The sequence below is a fragment of the Oncorhynchus mykiss genome, chromosome 6 (genome assembly GCF_013265735.2).
Source record: "Oncorhynchus mykiss isolate Arlee chromosome 6, USDA_OmykA_1.1, whole genome shotgun sequence".
In the NCBI taxonomy this organism is placed as follows: Eukaryota; Metazoa; Chordata; class Actinopteri; order Salmoniformes; family Salmonidae; genus Oncorhynchus; species Oncorhynchus mykiss.
In genome coordinates this window covers 57,153,715-57,171,560 of record NC_048570.1, presented here as the reverse complement: position 1 = coordinate 57,171,560, position 17,846 = coordinate 57,153,715, and the positions used below count along the sequence as shown (strand labels likewise).

At 40.5% G+C, this 17,846-nt stretch overlaps 1 protein-coding gene across 4 annotated transcripts in view; it reads right to left on the bottom strand.

Moving 5' to 3' along the window:
- Window positions 1–17,846, bottom strand: part of LOC110526195 (activating molecule in BECN1-regulated autophagy protein 1) — a 107,343-nt gene that overhangs the window by 24,529 nt on the left and 64,968 nt on the right. For all 4 annotated transcript variants that reach the window (XM_036980546.1, XM_036980547.1, XM_021606948.2 and 1 more), the window contains exons 13-15: window positions 15,612–15,800; window positions 11,928–12,082; window positions 5,477–5,616 (exon numbers count right to left, since the gene is read on the bottom strand). In XM_036980546.1, the coding sequence (XP_036836441.1) occupies window positions 5,477–5,616; window positions 11,928–12,082; window positions 15,612–15,800 (484 nt within the window). The remainder of the gene's footprint in view (window positions 1–5,476; window positions 5,617–11,927; window positions 12,083–15,611; window positions 15,801–17,846) is intronic.

Here is a 17,846-nt window from a genome sequence, read left to right as displayed (position 1 = left end):
GTGGGGAGTGTAGTAAGGCGTGATCTGAGGCTCTGTCACTGTAGACCATCCTTTCAGGATAAATTCATGCACTTGTGATAACATCACATCCTTTGAAGTCCATTGTCTGATTTGTGCTGTGTTCAACGGTGCATCATCCAACACATTGATCATCAAAACCTGGTCATTTTCTTCTTCCTGAATGATGATTTCTGGAACGGGCAGCCTACTCAGAGCATCATTCCCATGGTATCTACCTGGTTTGTAAATTATTCTGTACTCTTAGGCCCTGAGCAACACAGCCCAACGTTGAACTCTTGGAGAGACCATTTGTGGTACTGGCTTTTGTTCATGGAACAGAGAGATCAGAGGCTTATGGTCGGTCACAATAGTGAATGTTCTCCCGTATAAACACTTGTGGAATCTCTGTATTCCGAATATGACAGCCAGTCCTTCCTTGTCCAACTGAGAGTACTTTTTTCTCCGCTGGCGACAATGTTCTTGACATGAACCCAATAGGTTTCTCTGCACCATCCTCCATCCGGTGTGATAGCACTGCACCCACACCATAAGATGAGGCATCACATGATAAGATGAGATCTCTGTCTGCTGAGAAGTGCACTAGCACTTCAGCTGATTGCAGTAACACCTTTGACTTTACAAAAGCTTCTTCCTGTCTTTTTGACCATTTCCAGGCCACGCCCTTCCTTAACAGTTGATGTAGAGGAGCTAAGAGGGTAGAGAGGTTCGGGAGGAAGCGATTATAAATAATAATTCAGTAAGCCTAGATAGGCTTTCAGCTCTGTAACATTTGTCGGAGCTGGAGCTTCCACAACAGCCCTCACTTTAGCTTTGACAGTGTGTAACCCATTGGCATCCACCTTGTGACCCAGGTACTGCACTTCCTCAGCTAACAGTGTACACTTGCTCCTCTACAGCCGGAGATCGGCGTCCTCCATCCTCCTCAAAACTTCCTCTAAGTTTGGATGTTCCTCCTTCGTGAGTCCCATGACAAGAATGTCATCGAAGTAAACCCCTACCTTGGGTATCCCCTGCAGAATTCCCCCCATTGTTCTTTGGAAATTTATAGGTAAACATCCCTCTGTGGGTGTTTATGGTCAGGTATTTCTGTGAAGCTTTATCCATTAGCACTTGCTGATATGCGTGACTCACGTCCAGTTTTGTGAACTGTTGCCCTCCGGTTAACGTTGAAAGCAAATCCTCCACTTTGGGTCTGGGGTACTTCTCCAGAGAGGAAACTCTATTTACAGTCAGTTTATAGTCACCGCATAATCTGATTGAACCATCTGGTTTTAGTATAGGAACAACTGGTGCTGCCCACTCAGAAAACTTGACAGGTATAATTATATCATCTGCTAAGAGTCTGTCAATTTCCACATCCACTTTAGGCTTCATGGCATATGGAACTGATCTTGGCCTATAGAATCTGGGAGTAGCATCAGCAGCAACATGAATGGTAGCTTGGACCCCTTTTAATGTCCCTAGCTCTTCTTTGAAAACACACTCATGCTTTGAAAGCACCTGCTGTAGTGTCAATGTCTCTGTGGTGACATGTTTGATTTCATCCCAGTTCAAATGTATTTCCTCCAACCACCCTCTTCCTAGTAAGCTGGGGCCAGTACCTTCCCCTACTAAGAGAGGCAGACTTGTCTTTTGTCCTTGATATCCACTTGAACATCAGCAACTCCAAATCACAGTGATCTTCTCCCCTGTGTACGTTTTGAGTTTAATGGGGGTGTCACTCAGTTGAGGCACTTCAACATTTTTCCACTTCATAGAGAATTGAGACCTGTTCATCAGCGTGACACGACATCCTGTGTCGAGTTCAAACGGTACCTTCAATCCATTTATTCCCATTTCCACAATGAAAGGCTTCGCCTTCTTCATATTCGCCCCCCTGTACACTGAGAATGCTTGCTCTGCGTACTCACTTTCACTTTCTATCACGTGATTAGAGCGGTGGCAAGAGCGTCTGGAGGTATTCGGTTTTCTGTCCGTTCTCTTTTCTGCAGCCCGTGACTTATATTTTTTTATTGCGGCACGCCCTCACAATGTGGCCTATTATCCCCCATGCATAACACTTTTCACGTTTGAATTTACAGTCAAACGCTGCGGGTTTGCCTTTGCAACGATAATTCTCTATTGGCTTTCCGTTATTTAAAATTCAACGTGCTCAGAGCGGCTCTCTTTTATTGTATGGCACGCAGTTGCGCCCCTTGCCTGTAAATCCAGTGCATTTCTATTCGCAGACTCCATGGTCTGGGCCAGTTTGAGTGCATTCTCAAACATGAGATTAGGCTCTGATAACAAGTGTATTTGAATCCTGTCATCGTTAATCCCACACACCAGCCGATCGCTTAGCATTTGCGATAATGTATTCCCATAGCTACAGTCCAATGCTAGTTCTCAACTCAGCCACATATTTCCCCACTGATTCGATAGGTTTTCTCATGCGTGAATCAAACTTGAATCTTTGTACTATCTCACTGGGTTTGAAGTGATTTTTTAATAGCTCGACTGAATCTATGAATGACTTTTCTCCTGGTTTATCTGGACTCAACAGGTCTCTCATTAAGCTGTACATCTGTGCACCGACAACGCTTATGAGTATGGATCAGTTATTTCATTAGCAGCAAATACCAGGTTACTACACTGCTGCTCCTTAATTCTTTGTTTTTCTTATCCCTTACGTGTTTTTTTGTTGGTGTTTTTGTGAAAACGACATTGTTGGTAAAGGGCTTGTAAGTAAGCATTTCACTGTAAGGTCTACACCTGTTGTATTCGGCGCATGTGGCAAATACAATTTGATTTGATTTATTTTGATTTGATTTATAATTCCTACCTGTACCATTAGAGTATTTGGCACGTGAAAAGCTTACATTTTAGACCCCCAGCACACTAGCTGTGAATCTGAAAGGAAGTTCAAGTATACAATCCAAGAAAAGCTGCCAAGAGCAGAATACATGGTGGGAGTTGGGTCAAAATTTCAGGAGATAGATAAAGAAATAATATCGACAGTATTAGGACCAAGAGGGGGAAAGTTATTATTTTATGAGACTATTTCCCAAACAAGGCCACTATCTCTCGCTGTCCTGATCTCATTTCAGTTTCATCAGCAACAACACGTCCCTGCTCCGAAGCAAAGCTGCTTATAGCACAGCATGCTTGATTTAAAAAAAAGTTACATTGCATTATTTTTCATGCTGTTATTCTATATAATAAAACAGAAAGGCTGCAACAGCCAGGCTTGCAAAATTGAATTAAGGGGCTGAAAAATCAATCCCACGATAGAAAACAACCACAACAAGTGGTACCCAAATCCCCGAAACCAGGACAATGGAAGACAACGGAATGTGAGATATTTTGGTATGGGATGACCACTAAACTTGAGAAATCAGACAGCCAGAGACGGTGAGACATCTGGGTAACAGCCGAGTTTGACAGGCTGCTGTTAGAATGCCGCTGTTCGATTAGGCTTTCATGGGTTGATTAGGCTACCCAACTGGTCCCAGTGCCTTCTGTCGCTAAAGAGGTCACTTTGACCACACAATGACCAACAGAACTCCGCTAGACCATACTCCACTTGTGGGGCAAGCGACCACTTTTCCACTCAAATGGTATTTGGTCAAGGTAAAAAGGTGGCTATCAGTACAAACCTGTAGACTGTAGTTGAAACACATATTTAATGGTCATCCTCAAAGAAAGGGTACACTGAATGACTAATCCCCTAAACAGTTGATCACCCAAAATGGCTGATGATCATTGTTTGATTCAAATGTCAAACTGAACGCAGTTAGCCACCATCGATCGGCTGTTTTGGCTAGGAGGGAAATCACCAGTAAAACTGAAATGTGGATAAAGAAAGTTCACTTCCGAGTTAAACAAGCAGCCTTAAATAGGATTTTCATCCAAGCAGAACATGTAATATTGTAGGAAAAGAAAAAACAAAATTGATTGAAGAAGATTTCAGGGTTCTCGTCAATACGTACAGAGCGAGGAAGCTGCCTCTTCACCTCAGAAGCCTGCCTGTGGGCAAATCAGAAAACATTTTTCTCACGCTGCCAACACATGTGAGAGATGCCAGATATTCAAATGCAGCTTAAAATGCAGCTTTCTGCAGGAAAGAAGCCATGTGCATCGTTGCTGTTGGTAGTGCTGCTATATGAGGTCCGGCCATTTACAAGGTCCTTCTATAGACCCGTGTAGACATGTTTGATCATGTAATTTACACAACGCAGGCAATTAAAAGAGACCAGAGAACACAAACACATCCTGGGGTTCTGGTCTTTATTTCCCTCTTTAATGATCCCTGCTCAACAGTGTAGTAGGAGATGAGCCACTGATTGCAGCACAACTGTTTCTACCATTAGTAAACACAGAGGGATATAATAGGCTTTCCCCAATAGGGATGTGGAGTCTATGCTGCAGTGGTATACTGTACAGTATGTCCATGGGGAGCACTGTGTGTGTTCATCCTCTTGTGATGTTTGTTTGGTTATTATGCACCTGTGGTGCTGTATGTAGGAACGCTATTCATGTATTTGTTAGACCACAATTAGGGCTTCACGATACAGATGCGGTTTTAAGTGTCTCTTGCATGTACAGTGACTCTCTGGGTAAAAGTACGATTATGGTCGGATCATTCAAATGACTGACATAAATTAGAGACAATTTGGCTGTTGATTAATTGCAATGTCTTTAGGTACGTTTAAAAATTCCCACATTTCCCTCTTCAAAATCACATAACATAATTTGTCTAGATTTAACTATCACTGTTAGTAAGGTTTGTAATTTTTTGGTCATAATGCGCATTTTACTGGTGTTGGATAACTTGGTTCTAGTTTTTGTTCTTTGAAGTAACAATGCAGGCCCGGGGGCTAGGGAGAACAAATCGTCCTTCCTCTGTAACACGAGACAATTTATTTCAGAAAGCCAGACATAACAGAGAAAAACATAACTGAAAAACTTTTTGAACTTGAGCGAGAACACGCTCCTCTGACTTGACTTAGCTGATGACAGCTGGCTGAATAAGTCAGTGGGCGCTCCATCGATCCAACTCTTCCTGCCCTGCCTGCCGTGGGTGGGTGGGAGCTGCTGCCTGCCTTCCCGAATGCCAAAGGCTTTAAAGCCATGAGCACTGGGACCCTCTTAAGGGCCATTAGGTAACCACACAAATGAGGGGATTCTTGTCCTCAACAGAAACAGATATCTAAAGCGGGGATAGAATACACACTAATTGGCTATTAGTTTTTCACTGTTTCCGTACAAATGTAAAACAAATACCTGACATATAGAGAAAGGTGCTTAGGGAGAAATCTAGCCACAGGCCACTCCTGATTTAAACATACTGTGGTAGTGAGAGAAGAGGTAGTGAGGACAAACTTAGGTCTCTAAGCCAGGGGCAGATTGCACTGTGCGAGAGGGAAGGCAAAAAAGAGAGAAACAGAGGTATATAGAGTGCATAGTGCAGACTTACACAGGTCTGCAGATGACTAGGTCTCCCTTGTTGGTACCGTATGCAAGCCCCAAGCCAGGTTCTGGGAGCCAGCGGGCCGAGTTGATGCTGACGTGTCTCCGCTGATCAGAAGCCATGGGGTACACCACATCAAACATTCTCTAGGGGGGGAATGGGGACATACGGAAATAAATAGATTACAGACAGAGCAAAGAGTACCACTTTTGTCCCGATATGATACAACCTAACAACAAAAATACTAAAATTTTTTTTTTTTGCATTAGTCTTCTAATGAGCTTTATCTTTCACGTTAGATTAGCATGTTATAGCTTATTCATTAATTTCATGTTAATATATTGGTTATCAATTAACCTGAGAATTCAGAACCTGAGACATAATCCGGTACTAGTGCGGGAATAGCAGAACAATGTTAGAACTTTAGTCTGTCTGCTGAAATGCTGATTAGAGTTGTTGAGTCGAGCAGCTCCCTGTCTTAACGGTTGGCTGTTCCCTCAATGAATCAAGTTCAGAAGAGACGTTGTTGGGAGTGCCCATTTAAGAGCAGTCACCTTGGCTTGTCACGCCACTTCTCAATATGACTGGCCAAAACTGCTGCTATGACAGCCATATCAGGTGACTGACACGGGTACTACTGTCTGCCTCCTACCTTGTGAAGCGAAGACGAATGACCACATTTACCCGTCTGTCTACATCTGCATACATTTTACACCACTCCGAGACAAAATACGGAGAAATAACAAAGGAGGAGGGTAAAAGCTGTTTGCTTCATCTCCAAACGTAGGAGCAAGACAGCATAATTGGGGATCTGCATAAGAGCTGTCAGCTCAGAGAGCCTTATTGGACAGTCTATGCTGCCATAACTTGTGCGGTGTGTCAGATGTGCTCGCAGAGAATGCAAAATGTTCAACTTACAAATTGAGAACACATCTAACACATTCCCCGTTTGCTACAGTGGGGCAAAAAAGTATTTAGTCAGCCACCAATTGTGCAAGTTCTCCCACTTAAAAAGATGAGAGGCATGAGTGAAAACCTCCATCTGAAGAACACTATCCCAATCGTGAAGCACAGGAGTGGCAGCATCATATTGTGGGGGTGCTTTGCTGCAGAAGGGACTGGTGCACTTCACAAAATAGATGTGGCAAAATGGCTTAAGGACAACAAAGTCAAGGTACTGGAAGTGGCCATCACAAAGCCCTGACCTCAATCCTATAGAACATTTGTGGGCAGAACTGAAGAAGCGTGTGCTAGCAAAGAGGCCTACAAACCTGACTCAGTTACATCAGCTCTGTCAGGAGGAATGGCCCAAAATTCACCCATCTTAATGTGGGAAGCTTGTGGAAGGATACCCAAAACGTTTGTCCTAAGTTAAACAATTTAAAAGCAATGCTACCAAATACTAATTGTGTGTATGTAAACTTCTGACCAACTGGGAATGTGATGAAAGAAATAAAAGCTGAAATAAATAATTCTCTCTACTATTTTTCTGACATTTCACATTCTTAAAATAAACTGGTGATCCTAACTGACCTAAGACAGGGAACTTTTACTAGGATTAAATGTCAGGAATTGTGAAAAACTGAGTTTAAATGTATTTGGCTAAGGTATATGTAAACTTCCGACTTCAACTGTATATTTGCCATATATTTTTAACTGAGCCGCTTCACAAAAGTTATACATGTTACAGACAAAGAATATTTTACATTTGCTATCTTGTTGTTATTAGTCCCACCCTTCAGCTCCATACAACCCCTCCCATCTATCTCTTTACACCATCCATATTGAATTTTTCAACTGTACAGTGATGCTTCACAAAAGTTCTGAACCTTTCTATTCTCATATTTTCAACAGACTGTAAATTAAAGATAAATATTTCTGCTAAAAGTATTATATTATTTTTCAAATCACCCAGTATTGCCATCTGCAGCGTTAGCTCTAGGTAAATGTTGCAATTTTTCAGCCATTCCTGGATCTGTGAACAAAAACAAGCTACATATGGACAGTACCAAAATAAATAATCTAATGATTCTGTCTCTTCGCAGCATAATCTGCAGGGCTGGGAAGGTTAAATCCCAGCCCTGTTAAATACACTGCCTTCATAAAATATTCAGACCGCTTGACTTTTTCCTCATTTTGTTAAGTTACAGCCTTATTTTAAAATGGATAAAATATTAGCAATCTACACACAACACTCCCATAATGACAAAGCAATTATGCTATTTTTTAAAATTTCTTATTAACATAAGTATTCATACCCTTTGCTATGAGACTCGAAATTGAGCTCAGGTGCATCTGGTTTCCATTGACCATCCTTGAAATGTTTCTACAACTTGGAGTGGTAAATTCATTGATTGGACATGATTTGGAAAGGTACACCCAGCTATCTAAGGTCCCCACAGTTGACAGGTTATGTCAGCTCAAAACCAAGACATGAGGTCGAAGGAATTATCCACAGAGCTCCGCGACAAGATTGTGTTGAGGCACAAATCTGAGGAATGGTACAAAAACATTTCTTCAGCATTGTAGGTCCCCAAGAACACAGTGGCCTCATTTTTAAATGGAAGAAGTTTGGACCCACCAAGACTCTTCCTAGAGCTGGCCGCCCGGCCAAACTGAGCAATCGGGGGAGAAGGGCTTTGGTCAGGGAGGTGACCAAGAACCCAATGGTCACTGACAGAGCTCTAGAGTTCCTCTGTGGAGATGGGAGAACCTTCCAGAAGGACATCATTCTCCGCAGCACTCCATCAATCAGGCTTTTATGGTAGATGCTAAGCCGTCTGGCGGAAAAAGGCAAGGGGTCTGAATACATTCCAAAGGCACTGTACATAACATTCTATTGGTTGCAAGAATTTAGTTATATTGAAAAATTCAAAGTTTTGAATTCAGCGTTGTTTTGCTTATCAGTTCACAAACCATGTGCCATGGAATCAGTACATCGAAAATCTCTTCCCAACTATTTTGCAATCTATATGGCACAGGTGTCAATTGTTTGGTCCTTAAATGAAACTGGTATATTTATCACAATTTTCTTCAACCAATTTTGGTCTTTAATGCAGGGGCAACAGATATTATTTTTTTTGCTCATATAAAAAAATAAACGGTCGCTAGGTGTAGGTAAGACCATAAGCAAATAGGTAAACTGTGATATGACTAAAGAGTTAAATCAGGGTGATTGTCCCACAAATAGACATGTATTTTCCTTTCCATGGTAGCAAGATCTTATCTACTTTCTATTAAAATTCATTGGAGTGAGAATTTCTTTCTTATGGGAGTATGTCCACATCCCCATCAGACAATTGTATTGGTAAACTACACGGTAATGTAAAAGTTGAATTTTTTTGTGATCCATTACGTAATAAAGTACACATCATAATTTGGTTTTAATCAAGAGAAGTTAGAAAAAAGTATCTAGATCCTCTATGAGGCTGTGGAGGGATCCAAATTGTGAAGAGAAAAAAAAACAATCAGCGACACATGTTTTTAAGCCCTGAATTTCTAACCCCTCAATATTATTGTTGGATCTGATTTAAACAGCTAACATTTTGATTGCAATAATAAATAGATATGCCGATAGTGGACAACCTTATTTCACTCCTCTTGGCAGTTTAAAACTTTCTGAGAAGTAGCCATTATTTACTTTTTACACATAGGGTTAGTATACATAACTTTAACTCATTTCATTAGAGATTTCCCAAAATTGAAATATTCCAAGCATTTATATATAAACTCCAGTTGTACATTATCAAAGGTCTTTTCAAAGTAAGCTATGATTAACAGGCCTGGTTTCCCAGATTTTTCATAGTGTTATATTGTTTCCAGGACTGATTAGGATGAATAATTTCCGGCAATACCTTTTAATTCTACGCATTAAGCATTTTGCTAGAACACTGAAGTGTAAGGGGCCTCCAATATTTCAAATGGACTGGATCTTTAATATTTACAACTTGGATCCTATTTCAGTAATAATGAAATCTGACCTTGTGTGTCTGATAATCTACCATTCATATCGTAGTGGTTAAAGCATGCTAATAACGGTCCTCTGAGTATATCAAAAAAAGGTTACTTCCACTGGTATGCCATTCAGCCCAGACTTTTTTCCCGGACTTAGAGGCTTAAATAGCATCAATACGTTCTTCCTCTGTAATTTGGCCTTCACATGAGTCTTTCTGTACAGATGTTGATTTTACATTATTAATTGAAAGAAAAATCCACACAATTAGTTAATGGAGATGAAAACTGAAATGAAAACATATGCTTAAAGTACTTTACTTCCTCTTTCAAAATATTGTTTGGTGAATCATGGGTGACTCAGTCATTTGTAACAAGTTTCAGTAAATTATTTTTGGTAGCATTTCTATGTTGAAAAAAACATAGCTGCATTTTTTGCCATATTGCATCCAGTTTGCTTTTTTTTTATAATATATTTTCTTGAATAAGTTCCTCCATTTCTTTTTGTTTATCCTCTAACTTATTGTGACCCTCTATGGTACAGTTTTTTTTTGCTATCTATCTGTGCTGTTAGTCCTTCCATTTCCTTTGTTAATATGGACTCTTTTGACCTAAATTGCTTTTGTTTTATAGATGAGTACTGAATTGCATGGCCTCTAAAAGGCACATTTAAAAGTGTCCCATTCAATAATGGGATCTGCTGTACCTATGTTATGATGGGGAAAAGTCCATTATAAATGATTCTGTCCTAAAACCAGTTATCATCCAATAGGCTTTGATTAAATTTACAATATGTGCCTATGTGGAAATTCTGTAAGAGTAATACACATTTCAATTATGTGATGGTCCTAGCCAAGTTATTAACGAGAGCCAAAACTCTTTGAGCAAAACACCTTTTAATTCCATGTCAAATCAGACATGGGCTTTTATGCACCATGTGGCAGCTTTAAAAACAAAAACATTCCCAATTTGTTCTATTAGATTTTGGCTAATTACGGCTCTCTTCAGACTATGTAACTGTTCAGTTAGAAAACTTATGTCACAACAATTTCACCACTGGCAATGTGAGAAGTTTGGAGTTAGAAAAGCCACTGGTGCTGCACCCCCCCCCCCCAAAAAAAAAAAGTTAAAATGTCATCTCAATTATCATGTAGCCTAGTTTGCCAGGGCTGCATGGCATCTTCAAAAATGGGGTGGGACGGAGAACAGTCTCACTAACAGCAAGAGGCAGTGGGAGAGACAGAAAGACAACATCAAAGTGGCACCCTGATGTTGTTTACTCAACCAAGTCATTAGAGGCTGCCCAGGCAGTGGGTCCTGCTTCCTGCTTTCATCAGGCCCTCTGAGGGCTGGATCTGGGGTGGCCATGGGACACTGGGCTGTGTTCTGGGTCACTGGGATGTCACAGATGGAACCCTGGCTCCAAGCCCTGCATCATAAACACTTTACCCCTCATCCTTCACACACCACCTACCACATCCCCTGCTACATTCTGATACATGTCCAGCCAAAACAGAGTCACATACTGAGCCACCAAACACAGAACACTTTCAAAGAGTCTTCATTACTATTTAAGTGTGGACCATTGTGAGACTGTGTAAACGGTGTGGTGCATTCTCTAAACAGTAATCATGACTATAAAAAACACAAATGAAAAGGGAGAATGAAATGTTTCACAGTGCTGTTGATCTTAGATCATCAAGACCATCAGCAGACAAGTTCCTCTGAAAGAGGAAAGGGAAAACACTGTACTGTGGTCTGCCAAAGGGCCATGAGAGATCATGGGGTAGATTAAAGACTAAATGAAATGTGCATAACCATGATTCTACTTGGGGTCTAGCCAAAGAAGTTTCTCCATTACACAAGATCACTTTGTACAGCTGGAATATAAAAGGCTAGATTCAGCACCTGGAGGCATGTGAAAAATACTCTCATTGATTGTAAGCCCATTTTCTATTCCAATCTTGTTGGAGCAAAAACATTCTAAAGCAGATCAATAAAGATATTTGGTACCTTCAGAATCCAGTTAAAGTAGAGTCAACGCAGGCTCTGCCATCGCTGGTTTGTTTGTTTGGGGTTGCTAATCTGGCTGGCCATTGTGAGAGGGCTGGAGCTGCGAGGGTATTATTGAGCTACTGTGCTGTATTGAATTGTAATGTCTGTGTCTCACGTTCCTCCTCAGTTGGTTAGACAATGGGGTGAAAATCTATTGTTCGTCCCCAAAAATGACGGCGTTAAAGTAGCTATTTATAAAGAGTCGTACTCTTTGCCAGCCAGAAGTAGCTTATCATGTACAATCTCCTTTACCTCCAGATGTGGGTGGTTTCATTTTGTTACCATCACCCTGCGGATGCTCACCGGTGATTTGGGTCTAGATTCTTGCTGGCATTTTCAAGTTCAATTCAAATAAAGCTGAATCAAGATGCATTGATGAAAGCACAAATAAATGGCATAATACTGTTGTTGTTCCGTGAAATTCCAAAGGATTAACGTTGGCCAAACTCACCCTCATGGAAGTCTCTCCACCATGGGGCTGCTGCAGGCGTAACACTTGCGCTACCATGTGGTCTGTAGTGTGATGGAGCAGGATCCTGCGGGAGGCCAAGCCCACCATCACGTAGTGGCCCATCGGGGACAGGCTGACAGAGATGGCATTAGGACCTAGACAAAGAACAGATGGTTAGGCTACTTATGTTGAGCATGGATGTGTTTGGCATATAAACTTAAAGCAACTATTGAACACCTTTGTCATGGTTTTACACGAGGGCCTAAAAACAGTATTTAAAAGTCTGACTGAAACACTCTATACTGTAAATTGCTTTATAGATAATTGGGATTGCATTCTGAATGTCTCTGACTCAGCAGCTATAAATAACAGACAACAGGAACCATTAAATTAAACTTTCCTGCCTTCTCTGATGCCTTGATACTGTACAAGCAGGTTAATGCAAGTCAGTAGAATTTCCTAACAAACCAGTTAAGTATTTCTTAATTAATGGTTTTTGACGACAGTTGAATGTTTGTTCCCACTTGAGAAACATACAGTAAAACAAACTCTCTCATTAAAGGCAACCATTTGGAAACCAATGCTATTATCCAGTTAGGAATCTGGAGTATATCCAAAATGGAGTCTCCCTCAGTTGAATGCAGCCTGCACCGGTTAATCTAAAAGCTATATTTGTGTACTTGATTAAGCTATTGCCTAGTCTTAAATGACTGGTAAGTGTTTGTACTGCTCGTGAGAGTAGCTGAACTGTAAATTACAGCTACTTTGGGCCCAGACCTGCTCAAAATAATTTGTTTTGTATTTATGGCTAAGCTAAATAAGTAGGCCTCCCACATTCCCATATCTACTTACCACCCAAAAAGTGTTGCCTAGATTAAAGCTTTAATTTAGGGGCGGCAGGGTAGCCTAGTGGTTAGAGCGTTGGACTAGTAACCGGAAGGTTGCAAGTTCAAACCCCCGAGCTGACAAGGTACAAATCTGTCGTTCTGCCCCTGAACAGGCAGTTAACCCACTAGGCCATCATTGAAAATAAGAATTTGTTCTTAACTGACTTGCCTAGTTAAATAAAGGTAAAATAAAAATAAAAAAATTAGCCTTTATTAATATAATACTTAATTTAATATAATAATACTTACAATACACAGACTTTATATTTCATCTTCAAACACGGATATGTACATTTTACTCGGCTCCCGAGTGGCGCAGTAGTCTAAGGCACTGCATCTCAGTGCTAGAGGTTCGATTCCAGGCTGTATCACAACCGGCCGTGATTGGGCGGCGCACAATTGGCCCAGCGTTGGTCAGGGCCGTCATTGTAAATAAGAATTTGTTCTTAACTGACTTGCCTAGTTAAATAAAAAAAAACTATAAAATGTGAATAGTCATAGGATGAGAGCTGATTAAAATGATATACAATGTTATGCTAGTAACTGCTTTTATTATGAGAACTATAAACCTGCCCCATACATTCCATTACAATGATGTAAAATCCAATGTTGGGCCTGTTGAGGCCAATTATTTTACTTTTACTATTATAGTAACAGACCAATCTGCTATGGCCCCATAGTAAGAATACATCTTCATTTAGAGTAACTACGTGTAATGGTTTGCTGCTCTCATCATCAGGTGAAAACGTATTGGCATTCCTATGGAATTTTAAATGTACGAGTCAAGTTTCTGGTCCTCTGTTTTATGTAAACAGTTAATAGTATATAATTGTAATCAGCTCACATCCATAACTATTCACATGTACTGTTCATATCCATTTTACATGTTTGAAGATGAAATATTGCCATTATTGACCATAATATCTTCCCAAATCAGCAATTCAGACAGGTTTTTGGGCAAATTCTTGCCAGAATTAGGTGAGTAATTTAACATGTTCATATAGATGGCTCACGAGGTTGTGTATTCTACATCACTATGAACATGTGAAGACATTTTTGGGCTTACTACAATTATATTTCATATAGGTAAGGTCATGTGAAATTATCCAAGAAGATCCCATTGAGTTGTTTGGCGGCCATATTGTAAAAAGGCTTCTATGGAGTTAATGCAGGAATTCTGTGATGGCCCAGTATCTACAAAACTTTTTAAAACCCTGTTTGTTCTTGCTGTGTGTGCAATTTGGTGCCCCGATCACCAAAGTTACAATCCAAAAAACATAGCGGCCCTATTACTAGGGATGAGCACGGTTATTTGAATACTCCAAAATCCAAACGGCCGTTAGTATTTGATTACTTGCGAGAGTATTCATTTGAGAGAAAAAACATACGCCTATTTTAATGAAAGGCTTTGTCTAAAATGCAATTATAAATGTGACATTGCAACATACAAGGACAGACCTTGACATTAAACATTTTTATAAAACAAAAGTTAGTTTTTTTTATGTCCACCCCATAAAAAAAAATATCCGGTAGTCTAGGCTACACACTTTAAGAGTGTAACTTACTGTTGTCAATCAAAGCAGCAGTCATCGGCTCCATGTGCAGAAAGTGAAGTGGGAGATTTCTAATCAACGCAAAATGGAATTACTATTACAGAATGAAGTTGGCTAAATGAGGAGGAGTAGGCTACAATGATCAGCCAACAGGTAGGCTGTTTAAAATAGAGTTGTTGTAGACAAGGACGAGGATCACAGCAAAATAGCATCAATTATCATTGCTAGCTTGCTAGCTAGCTGGCTAGTGTACCTAGCTAGCTTCTTTAAATAGATTTGATGAAGTCAAGACAGACACATCCAGATGAGATGATAGACAACCTATCACAGCAACAAGTTTGTCTAATTTGTGCGAGTCGGTTTGGCTACTTTCTTCCTCTCTGTGTCAGACACACCAGCCCCTGCTCCTCTCCCGCCCTCCCCCACCATTCTGTGCTGAAACAATAAGCAGAGCGCACCACTTCTCCAGAGTCACGCGAGCAAGTCCCCATTGAACATTTTTTTTATTGTATTTTTATTTTTTTAGAAATAACGTCATTAAAACATGTATATTATACAAATAGTGACAATTTCAAATGCCAATTCCTATCCATTACATATAATTTTATGGCTAAACTTCCAACATTCTGATGTCAGTGGCATATGGACAATAGTTGTAGCTGGTGCTTTCAAAGTTGGTTATATTATATAATGTAATTGCATGACATTTTAAAACCACCTGTCAAACAAAGTTTCCTTTTTAAATCCATTTATACAAGTAATTCTGACATGTACCCTAAAAAGGTCAAAGTTCTGTTGACCCGAACATTCTGAAAATGTTTCTGATAGACAGCGGTGAATCTAAGCTTTCCAATGATTAAAGGGTATAAGTTACTAATCATGTGTTGTATACTGACTGTCATGGGGTAAAATCCCTATGGGAAAAATTAATGGGATGGAGGGGTTAAAGAGTAACAACACACAGAAAGTTACTGCTAACACCCCATTTTCCAACTCCAGGGACACAGACCTTCAAAACATCACTATGAGACAGCCCACGTGAGCCTGACGGCCCAAATTCAGGGGCCTGGCTCATGGACCACCATGTTACTTCAGAGCAGGGGTGTCAAACTCATTCCATGAAGGGCCTAATGTCTGCTGGTTTTGTTTTTTCCCTTTCAATTTCAATCAAGTACACGGGAGGAGTGACACTTGGCCCTCCGTAGAATGAGTTTGACACGTGCTTTAGAGAGACAATGACTCACCGAATCTCTTGGAGTAGAGCATCTCTCCCAGGTTGTGAGGCGCCAGAGAGTAGATAGCCAGGATGCCCTCATCTGGGAAGCCCCGCTGGCTGCTGGGTATGAACACGGCCAGGAGCTGCCCGTCTGCAGAGATGTCACAGCTGGCGTCATTGTAGATCTTGCAGTTCTGCACCAGCACATTGACAGAGGCTGCAGTGGCAGGAGGAGAGGCACTGATGTGATATGACCATTCAGTTTCACACATGTCCTACAGTGTACATGTCTGGTGCACATCAGCTATACAAAGAGCCCACATTGTAAACAGGTGAATGTCTCAGAAGCTTGGAGGGAGTACGCAAGGAGAAGAAAAGTTCACATTATCATTGTCATATTTTTTCCCCCCTAAGCTAGTCCACATTGCATTGACATAGTAAATTGATACATTTACAGATCTAGCATGTCTCAGACAGCTGCACCGGCAAAGGAAAAAAAAAGAATAGTTCCCACTTCCAATAAACTACCAGACAGCATTGCAAAAAAAACAAATGCTAATTTCAGTCTGTTCAAAATATTTACCAAAAGTTTTTTTTTTGTGTGTGTCTTTTGAATACTTATTTTGGCATTGATCTTAATGTTACATTCCAACACCCGGCATAATCCCTTCCTGTCTCCCTAGAGGAATATACAATCCAAAACATGATTAAGTCATTTCTCAAAGCAGGCTGAGAGCAGCGGCTATATTAACACCGAACTCTCCTCCAAGTGTTGAGACACTGTAAGAAGGGAAATAATACTGGTAATGACTATACTGACAACTTGCTGTATTGATGGAAATAGGCTAAATAAAATGCATTCCGTTTTTAGAGGGGAAACTATCAACAAGTGCATTGGCAATGTCATTGTATTGATATTGTATTATCCATTCAACAACTAAAAGGCTTTTCTAAAAGAGAAGGGTCCCAATTATGAGTATAAAAGTGTTAGTGTTTCTTATATAAAGAAAGAGCACCCTTATGGCAAAGCTGTGTCAAAGTGAACAAATGGGTCACATACAGCAGGCAGAAGAGCGATATCGTCAGTTAGCTGCAAGCAGACAATGCTCCAGTTCCTCTAGCTGGTCATTCCCTGCGTACATCTTGGTTGAGGGAGCAGTTCTCCTTCCAATAACCTAGCCCAAGGATGTCTGTCATGGAACCAATACCAGTGGGTCTACTTGAGTCCAGTGAGGACCATGGTGATGGCTGAGGGGTGGACACTGCATAGTGTATATGGCCCATACAAGGGGTGATCACAGCTGATTGTAGGGAAGATTTAAGGTGGGCCATGTTAATTAAGTAAAGCAGTGAAGTAGTAGCAATGTAGGGCCGGGGCCCAGACGGCAGACCCGGTGTTTTCCTCTCAGCTTTATGAGCTCAATCCGTCAAGCAAAGCTAAATGGACAGAGTAGGCGTGAAGCAGCGACTTGTGTAAGTCTATTTGTGCTTTCACAAACAAATACACTTAACTTGCACAGGGTACACAATGTGCAATGTATGAGTAATTGAGAGAGTTGAGCACAGTTGTCGATTCAAATGTTGAGAAAGTTCACTAGCCTCCAGATAACATTTGTCTACACGGTTCCAGATTTCAGTTATCGCCTGTGGCTCCGTATAAATTAAAACATGTAGACTACATTTAAAAAACACTTTAAAAATACTACCAAAAAGCAGTACAATTCCCATGACTTACACTGTCCAAGCATGAAAATGTATTAACAACAACAATATCAACAACAGCTAAAGTGGAGTAACCATATTACTGTAGCAAGAAACCATTATTACTTACTATTAAGTAGCCTAATTAAAATGAATGGCTGGCCTTTCTGACAAACAACAATCTAAAGCAACAATAATCAAAATGTTGTGTGTTGCGTAAGATTTATTTATTTGTCTCATACACAGAATGTGGGATAAGTGGATGATTGTCAAAATTAAAAGGGATATTTTATATTGTCAATACGCTTTCACATTCAAATGCTAAACTAATACATTTATTTACTGCGAAATTAAACCTCAAAGCCTCTCAGCAATAAAATTGGCCCAGCTTCCTGCCATCGCTGCCAACATACTGTGATTTGCATTTTAAGAGAACAGTCCTATGGCAAACATCCATAGGACGGATGGCTTTGTCAGGTGATGGAACTATGGACATTCTTTCTTAAACTGTTCTCGGCTTCGTGAATATTATAGCTGACCTGAGTTTTTTAAAAGGCACTCC